Source organism: Osmerus eperlanus, chromosome 17, assembly GCF_963692335.1.
Source record: "Osmerus eperlanus chromosome 17, fOsmEpe2.1, whole genome shotgun sequence".
Taxonomy (NCBI): Eukaryota; Metazoa; Chordata; class Actinopteri; order Osmeriformes; family Osmeridae; genus Osmerus; species Osmerus eperlanus.
The window spans coordinates 535310-543460 of record NC_085034.1 but is presented as its reverse complement, the minus strand read 5'-3'; the positions used below and the strand labels follow the sequence as shown (position 1 = coordinate 543460).

The following is an 8151-nucleotide window of genomic DNA, read 5'->3' as shown; positions in this document are numbered from 1 at the left end:
CGGAAAGTATAAGTAATATTTTGTCAAAAAATATTTTTCTGAACTTTTTCGAACTTTTTTTTTCCAGAAAAATAAATAGTGAAGTAAAGAAGAAGTGATACAAGAAGAATCTACTACACAGAAAACAAAGTATTTGTACTTTGTTACTTTCCTGTCTCTGCCCCACTCCCTCCTAACACACACACACCTCTGCAGTAGTGGTGTTGTACACTTCCTCGTCAGTAGAGGGCAGCACTGTCATGGTGGCTCTCTGGATGAGGTCAAATCCTGACCCCTGAACCACGACCCTCCTGCCCCCACTGGAACACACACAGTATAATTAAATCAATTAATCAATCAACCAGTCCAGCATTAGATCAATCAGTAAGTCGAGCGGCCAGTCCAGACTCAGCCCAGCTGCCTCACCAGTGGAAGCTGGTTTTGGGATTGTAGTCTGTGACCTTGGGGTTGTCCCAGTACTGGAAGTGATGACCTCTGACCTCCCTGGAGGTGTTCCGGCCGTAGCTCACGATGACGGGTAAGAGAGGGGAGGGCAGCTTCTGGCCCGCGTACCCACCTGTCTGACAGGTGAGGTGACTCCCAAACGACAAGCTGGGGGGGGGGGGGGGGGGGTGCAGGTGAGTTGGACAGTCCAATCAGCGAGACGTACTTTAAAGATATTACCCATCATGCCCTTACACTTGGCAGGGCACGCCCCCCACGGTGATGGTGACATCATCTGTAGTGGCCGTGTCCAGGCTGGTGCCTGTGATGGTGATCACCGTGCCTCCGGCGGCCGGGCCTTGCTCGGGCTGCACCGAGGAGGGGGCGGGATCCTACACACACACACACGCACGTGTTGATGCGCATGGAAAATTTAAGAAGCTTTTTAAGAATGATCAACTTAATGCAACAAATGAACCTCTGTCTCTCTCTCTCCATCCCTTGGGGAGAGCCAGGAATTAGAGCACTGACAGTTCTGCCAAATGATCCCACGAGAGAGGGGGATGTGAGAGCAGCTCTTACCCTGTAGGTGAAGACGACCTGTGACCTGCCCCAGCGCCCCCCCTCCACCTCCACCTCCACCACTCCCTCCCTGCGTTGAGGGGGGTCTTCTGGGGGGGGCAGGTCTGCTGGGGGGGGCAGGGCGGGGGCGGGGGGCCATGCCGGACCCACCTCACACACCACACTGAGGGGGACAGGGGGGTTACACAGGAGCAGGAACACACAACCATGTCACACACACACACACACACCCCAGCTGACCTGGTGGAGACGGAGTATCTGTCCTCCAGGTGAACACACTCCACCCCCGCCACAGTGATCCTCCTCACGTCCCCCGCCCTCACCCCCAGGTTGCTCCCCCGCAGGGTGAGGGAGATCCCGCCCGCCAGGGGCCCGAACAGGGGGGAGATCTGGAGGGGGAGGAGAGAAGGAGGATCATATAGATAGATTTGATTAGACTGATCAACTGACTGTTCATAGCACCTTGAGGTGTGTGTGTGTCTGTGTGTCTTACTCCAGTGATGGTGGGGCTGGGGCAGGTGGGGGTCTCCAGGGAGGAGGGGCAGAGCAGGGTGTGTGTGCAGGTCCTGGAGGAGGGGCACCACACACACTGGAACCTGGGCTCAGCGCTCCTGCAGAGGCTGCAGTCCTCACGGCCCACAGAGCAGTTATACACAACCACTACAACAGAGAGAGAGAGGGGGAGGTGTGTGTGTGTGGGGGTGGCTTGTGTTGTGTGTGTGTGTAGTATATGTGCGTGCATGTGTGTCTGTGTGCGTGTGCGTGCATGTGTGTGTGCGTGCGTGCATGTGTGTGTGTGTGCGCATGTGTCTGTGTGTGAATGCGTGTGTGTGTAGATTCCTACCTGTCAGTGTGCTGTCCACCCTCCTCTCTGTGTAACTGTCTTTGATGTGGAACGACACATTTACCTCCTGCTGTTTTTCATAGGTAAACTGAACACACACACACACACACACACACACACATCATTAGAAAGAGAAGGATAATTAGGAACAATTTCAGTGATATGGACTCATAGATGGAGGAGATGGACTGAAAAAAGAGATAGGAGGTATTGAGAAAAGAGAAAAATACAGAGAAGAGGTGTTGAAAGGAGAGAGGGATGGAGGGATTGAGAGAGAGAGCGAGAGCGCGGGGTTAGGTGCGTACCTCGTAGCCACTGAAGGATCCCTGGTTCGAGTCCTCATCAAACACCACGTCCTTCTCCACCTGCTGCATCAGCTCAGTCCCGATCGTGAACCGTCGACCCTGGGGGGAGGGGAGGAGTCAGAGGGGGAGGAGTCAGCTAGTCTACCTAGAGTAGATATGAAACATGTTGACAAGGTGGTTGGGGTTAGGGTTAGGGCCAAAACACCTCTGGTTATTCACTAGGAGAGCTGTGCCAGACATTCTCTGATCAACCAGAGAGAGGCTGAACACCACACCACAGAAGAAGACAACCCAGGAAATAACCACAGGAAGTTAACGCAGAGATCCTGGAAGTGAGTGGTGTCTGACCGTGTAGCTGCCCAGGTTCCTGCCCTGGAAGCGGAGGGGGACACGGAGGCCCACAGGGAGCAGTTGAGGGTCTGGGCTCTCAAACCGGGGACAGCTGTCCTTCTGGAGAGAGAACACACTTCAGCACCAGGTCACTGATGGGTTTGGCTTAGTTCAAATTACAAATCTTGGTTTGTACAAGATTGGTACCAGGTTAACACCAGTGTTACCAGTTGAGTGACGGGTAGAGATCAGCCTTTGACTACAGATCATGAAGTCACAGGTTCATTAGCTTTGGATAGAATAATCTGCTAAAGGAATACTGCTGCCTGTGGCCCCTCCTCACCTGCAGAGGTTTGATGACGTGAGCGCCCCCTTCTGCCTCGCTGTTGTCACTGCACACGTGATCACGGCTGTTCCACTGGCAGCCCCACTCACTGGTCACGCACGAAATACACCTGCAAGGCCAATCACAGAGCAGCCAATCACAGAGCAGCCAATCACAGAGCAGGGGCAGGGCATCACGGGGAGGACTAGCCAATGAGAGTGGAGAGCTGACAGGGAACTGATCCAGCTAACAGCGCTAACCCAGCGAGCTTCTGTAGCGGTCAGGTGTCGGACAGGAAGTGGTACTCACGGAGTGTTCTGGGACTTCCTGACGGTGGCGGCGCAGCTGTAGAAGCGGAACTCTCCGGACGTGACCGTGATGCTCCCGTTCACCAGGACTGCGACCGGTACCGCCACAAAGTCTGCACGCAGCACAGGGATTGGTTGATTGATTTGTTAATTGCTTGTCAGGTTTTCAACCTCTACAACCAGAGGAGTAGCGTGAGGACCATCTACCTTGACTGTCAGGAGTGGGCGGGATATCCACAGGATCAGGCAGGCTACAGGTCACCATGCTGTCAATCATCACAGCCTGGCTTTGGAAGGAGCCAAACACACACTTCAGCTTATCAGAGGGCCCTAACCTGGGGAGGGAAGGAACTGTGATCCCCACCTGGGGAAGAGAAGAAGGAGAGGGTGGAGAGAACGACTACATTGGAAACGTGAGAGAGCAGGAGAGTGTGAGAGAGAGTGTGAGTGTGAGAGAGAGAGAGAGCGTGAGAGAGAGAGAGAGAGCGTGAGAGAGAGAGCGTGTGAGAGCGTGAGAGAGAGAGAGTGTGAGACCTGCTGGGTCTTCTTGTTGCTGAGGTTGGGGGGGTTGAAGCTCTGGATCTGAACACACTGTTGATTGGGGCTCCACAGCCAGGTGTTGTCCTCCGCAGACCTATCACACTCCCCCTTTCTGGTACACCTGAAGGACGACAGCCAATCACACACTGGCTTGAACTCCTGGTTAACCATACATGGGCGTTGACAGGAGGAAACTACATTTCCCATGAGCACTCACCTGCTCTCCAGGACACACCAGCCACAGTAAGGGTCCTTGAGGCTCATGCAGGACTGGCAGTCTGGCCTGTTACACGCCTGCACTGGTACCTTGGAGATCTGAACACACACACACACACTTTAACAACCCTCACAAACAAGACTCTGATGATACAGGTGACATATCCAGCCAAACTCCCATGTGATCAACCCCCAATGACCTCACGGTCACATGACCACAGTCACATGACCTCACAGTCACTGGGATCGATCATCACGGAGAGGTTCGACCATGTCTGCGGCAACCGACCTTCCTCTCCGTGGCGACGTACAGGTGCGTGAGGTCTGAGCTGAGCAGCAGGTTCTTGTTGACTCGGCCCCCCGTCCCGTCAGAGGGGGTGCGGCCGTACACCTCCGGCCGGGACGACAGGTGCAGCTTCAGCACCTCCCCCTCGCCCGTCCCTAGGAACGCCACCGCATGCTCCGTCTCCACGGCGACCGCCACGGCCGTCAGGTGACCCTTCCTGGAGTAGGCAGGGTCGGAGGTCAGGGCGAATTCGGACTTGCTGGCCAGTGGGGAGGGCAGGAACTCCGCCCCGCAGCGGTACTTAGAGGCCATGTCCTGAAGGGGGACAACAGAATCATGCTTCTTATATACCTCAGGGGGTGTCGTCTTTGTGTGTGTTCCTGTGTGTGTTCTTGTGTGCGTGTGTGTGTGTTCCTCACCTCGTTCTTGGTGATGCAGAGCTCCTCCGGTTTGGAGGAGTAGGGTGTGTAGACGGCAGGCCGGTCGTTGATCTTGCCAGCGTGGCTGTAGCAGGCTGAGATGATCTCCACCAGCCGCTTGTTCACTGCCTCCAGGGGGTACAGACACAGCCCTGAGCTGGAGCCCCCCTCGTCCTCTGCACTCAGCACCACGAACAGGACCGGGTCCGCAGGCTCCACCACGCCCCAGCCACCCGACAGGGTCAGGTTACTGGCCAAGGCCAAGCCAGGCTCCGACACATAGGCAGCCTGGGGGGAGGATGGAGATTTATAAATATTCTGGTATGCTTCTAGTTCTGGTCCTAATCCTGGTGTAGGTCTGGTCTGGTCCTAGTCCAGGTGTAGGTCTGGTCTGGTCCTAGTCCTGGTGCAAGTCTGGTCTGGTCCTAGTCCAGGTGTAGGTCTGGTCTGGTCCTAGTCCTGGTGCAAGTCTGGTCTGGTCCTAGTCCAGGTGTAGGTCTGGTCTGGTCCTAGTCCTGGTTTGGCGTAGGTCTGGTCTGGTCCTAGTCCTGGTTTGGTGTAGGTCTGGTCTGGTCCTAGTCCTGGTTTGGTGTAGGTCTGGTCCTAGTCCTGGTGTAAGTCTGGTCTGGTCCTAGTCCTGGTGTAGGTCTGGTCCTAGTCCTGGTTTGGCGTAGGTCTGGTCTGGTCCTAGTCCAGGTGTAGGTCTGGTCCTAGTCCTGGTGCAAGTCTGGTCTGGTCCTAGTCCAGGTGTAAGTCTGGTCTGGTCCTAGTCCTGGTGTAGGTCTGGTCCTAGTCCTGGTTTGGTGTAGGTCTGGTCCTAGTCCTGGTGTAAGTCTGGTCTGGTCCTGGTCTGGTCTGGTCCTAGTCCTGGTCCTGGTGTAGGTCTGGTCTGGTCCTGGTCCTGGTTTGGTGTAGGTCTGGTCCTGGTGTAGGTCTGGTCTGGTCCTAGTCCTGGTCCGGTCTGGTCCTGGTGTAGGTCTGGTCTGGTCCAGGTGTAGGTCTGGTCTGGTCCTAGTCCTGGTTTGGTGTAGGTCTGGTCTGGTCCAGGTGTAGGTCTGGTCTGGTCCTAGTCCTGGTTTGGTGTAGGTCTGGTCTGGTCCTAGTCCTGGTTTGGTGTAGGTCTGGTCTGGTCCAGGTGTAGGTCTGGTCTGGTCCTAGTCCTGGTTTGGTGTAGGTCTGGTCCAGGTGTAGGTCTGGTCTGGTCCAGGTGTAGGTCAGGTCTGGTCCAGGTGTAGGTCTGGTCTGGTCCAGGTGTAGGTCTGGTCTGGTCCAGGTGTAGGTCTGGTCTGGTCCAGGTGTAGGTCAGGTCTGGTCCAGGTGTAGGTCTGGTCTGGTCCAGGTGTAGGTCTGGTCTGGTCCAGGTGTAGGTCTGGTCTGGTCCTAGTCCCAGGTCCAGTCCTGCCCTCTCACCTGAACCTTGTTGAACCTGTTGGTGGCGCTGCAGTTGAGCTGCAGCTCAGTGTAGGAGTAGTAGCTGTGGTCGTTCTCACACATGCGGGACAGGAAGGTGTATGTCCGGCTGTCCTGGGCGCTGAGCGTGCGCGAGTACAGGAAGTAGACAAAGCCGTGGTGCTTGAAGACAAAGCGGAAGTCGTGCAGGTAGCTGAGCACGAAGGGGCTGGCCTGCACGGCCGACGCCTCGATGATGCTGTCAAACACCACCCAATCAGAGTAGTCCTGCAGGACCCGGGTGCTGATGAGCTTGGTGCTGTCCTGACTGCCATAGCCCTTCCCCACCTGGGGGGTGGGGGGGGGGGAGGGAGGGAGGGAGGGAGGGAGGGGAGGGGAGGAGGGAGGGAGGGAGGGAGGGAGGGGAGGGAGGACAGAGGGAGAGAAAGGACGAGTAATCAAATGATACTAATATTTCAATCATTCAAATCCTACTAACTGCACATCACGGGCCCTGCCTTATCCTGACCACAACCCCTAACCCCAGCCCCGCCCCTCACCACAAACACCGTCAGGTTCTCGTTGTCCTTGGTGACGAAGTATGACATCACCCCGACCACAGACACGCCCTCCTCGGCGCTGGCCACATAAGTCTTCTCCCCCTTGGTGTCGCTGAAGTAGAGGAGCTGCTCCACGTCCGTCAGGTTCCTCAACGAGCAGAGCCCCCTGAACACGCTCCCGCACAGCACCAGCTGCCCCCCCGGGCCCACCAGCAGCAGCTTGTTGTGGTTGTCCGTCTCCACCCTCTCCGTGCAGGCGGCCGTGACCGGGGGCGTGCAGGAGCGGCTGTCCTTCACCGGGCCGGTGAGGGAGCGGGCCTGGAGCAGCAGGTCGGAGGAGAGCTGCAGCACGGTGTTGACTGCGCCCACGTACACGCGCCCCGTGGCGGGGTCACGCACTACGTTGTTGATGAGGGTGTCGGACGAGAAGACGGGGTCGCCCGCCTGGGTGGAGCTAGGGTAGAGAGACGCCAGGAGGCACAGGGCCGCCCGCCACCACCCCTCCATGTCTGGGGGAGGAAGGGTGGGGGGAGAAAGAGAGGAGAGGGGGAGAAATGAGGAGAGAAAGTGGTTTAATTAGTTATCTGACACGAACAGTGGTTCCATTAGTCAGTCGGTGTGTACCTGTGTGTGTGTGTGTGTGTGTGTGTGTGTGTGTGTGTGTGTGTGTGTGCGCTGCCTGAGCTCACTCTAGCAGCAGTTGAATCAGGAGGTTGTAAACAAGACGTTATCCAGAAGTTAGGAGACATCAGCTCTCTAAATCCCTCTCTCAGCTAAGAAACCCTCCTCTCCTCCTCTCTCCAGTCAGGTGGTCAGAAGAACAGTTTGACGACAGCCCATCTGACCCTACTGTATAGCCACACACACACACACACACGTCTAGCTGGCTTCCGAGGCACACACACACACACACACACACAGGCGGCATTGTACCACTGAGGGACATGGTTCCATACAAAAGCTGACACTGGAGAAGACCAGACAGAGGGTGTGTGCGCGTGTGTGTGTGTGCGTGAGATATATATAATTTATAATATATTTTTTCAACCTTTCAAAACCTGTTTTTCAAAACTTTTTTTAAAATATATTTTTTAGGTAAAGTCTTAAAGTTCACTTACACGTTCAAGTGTAAGTGAAGTACTAGAAAATTATTATTATTCAAGTACAGTAACAAAGTATTTGTTATATGTATATTTGTACTTTGTTACTTCCCAGGAGGGACTCTAGTTTGTGGACCTTGGACCCACATACAGTATGGGCACATACCCAGTCACCCACACACACACACACACACACAGTCAGACGGACACAATCACCACACACACACACAATGACCTGGCAAACCTGTAGGACTGGATCATGTTTTAGTCTGTTCACACTGATATGAAACAACTGTTAGTGTCTCTCTCTCTCCTCTATACATGAGCACATTTAATTTAGACATCAGCTTAAGTGCTGGTTACAGCACTTAAGCTGATACACACACAGCAGGGATAATATAGGCTATGCTAGCTCACATGATAATGAGTTTGGTGAGAGGATCATGTTAATCATCATGAAACTGCTGACAACACCATTATGGAGAAACTGTGTGTGTCAAAAGTAACACAGTCTAGTGAGAGGA

General features: G+C 54.8%; 1 protein-coding gene across 1 annotated transcript in view; it reads right to left on the bottom strand.

Moving 5' to 3' along the window:
- Positions 1 to 8151, bottom strand: part of LOC134038012 (plexin-B2-like) — a 28565-nt gene that overhangs the window by 7719 nt on the left and 12695 nt on the right. Inside the window, exons 2-19 of the mRNA XM_062483605.1 lie at positions 6528 to 7036; positions 5989 to 6315; positions 4579 to 4866; positions 4163 to 4474; positions 3875 to 3972; positions 3652 to 3778; positions 3325 to 3481; positions 3119 to 3230; positions 2828 to 2939; positions 2503 to 2604; positions 2155 to 2253; positions 1850 to 1937; positions 1499 to 1665; positions 1246 to 1394; positions 1006 to 1168; positions 679 to 815; positions 406 to 591; positions 188 to 299 (exon numbers count right to left, since the gene is read on the bottom strand). Of these exons, the coding sequence (XP_062339589.1) occupies positions 188 to 299; positions 406 to 591; positions 679 to 815; positions 1006 to 1168; positions 1246 to 1394; positions 1499 to 1665; positions 1850 to 1937; positions 2155 to 2253; positions 2503 to 2604; positions 2828 to 2939; positions 3119 to 3230; positions 3325 to 3481; positions 3652 to 3778; positions 3875 to 3972; positions 4163 to 4474; positions 4579 to 4866; positions 5989 to 6315; positions 6528 to 7034 (3243 nt within the window). The 5' untranslated portion in view covers positions 7035 to 7036. The remainder of the gene's footprint in view (positions 1 to 187; positions 300 to 405; positions 592 to 678; positions 816 to 1005; positions 1169 to 1245; positions 1395 to 1498; positions 1666 to 1849; positions 1938 to 2154; positions 2254 to 2502; positions 2605 to 2827; positions 2940 to 3118; positions 3231 to 3324; positions 3482 to 3651; positions 3779 to 3874; positions 3973 to 4162; positions 4475 to 4578; positions 4867 to 5988; positions 6316 to 6527; positions 7037 to 8151) is intronic.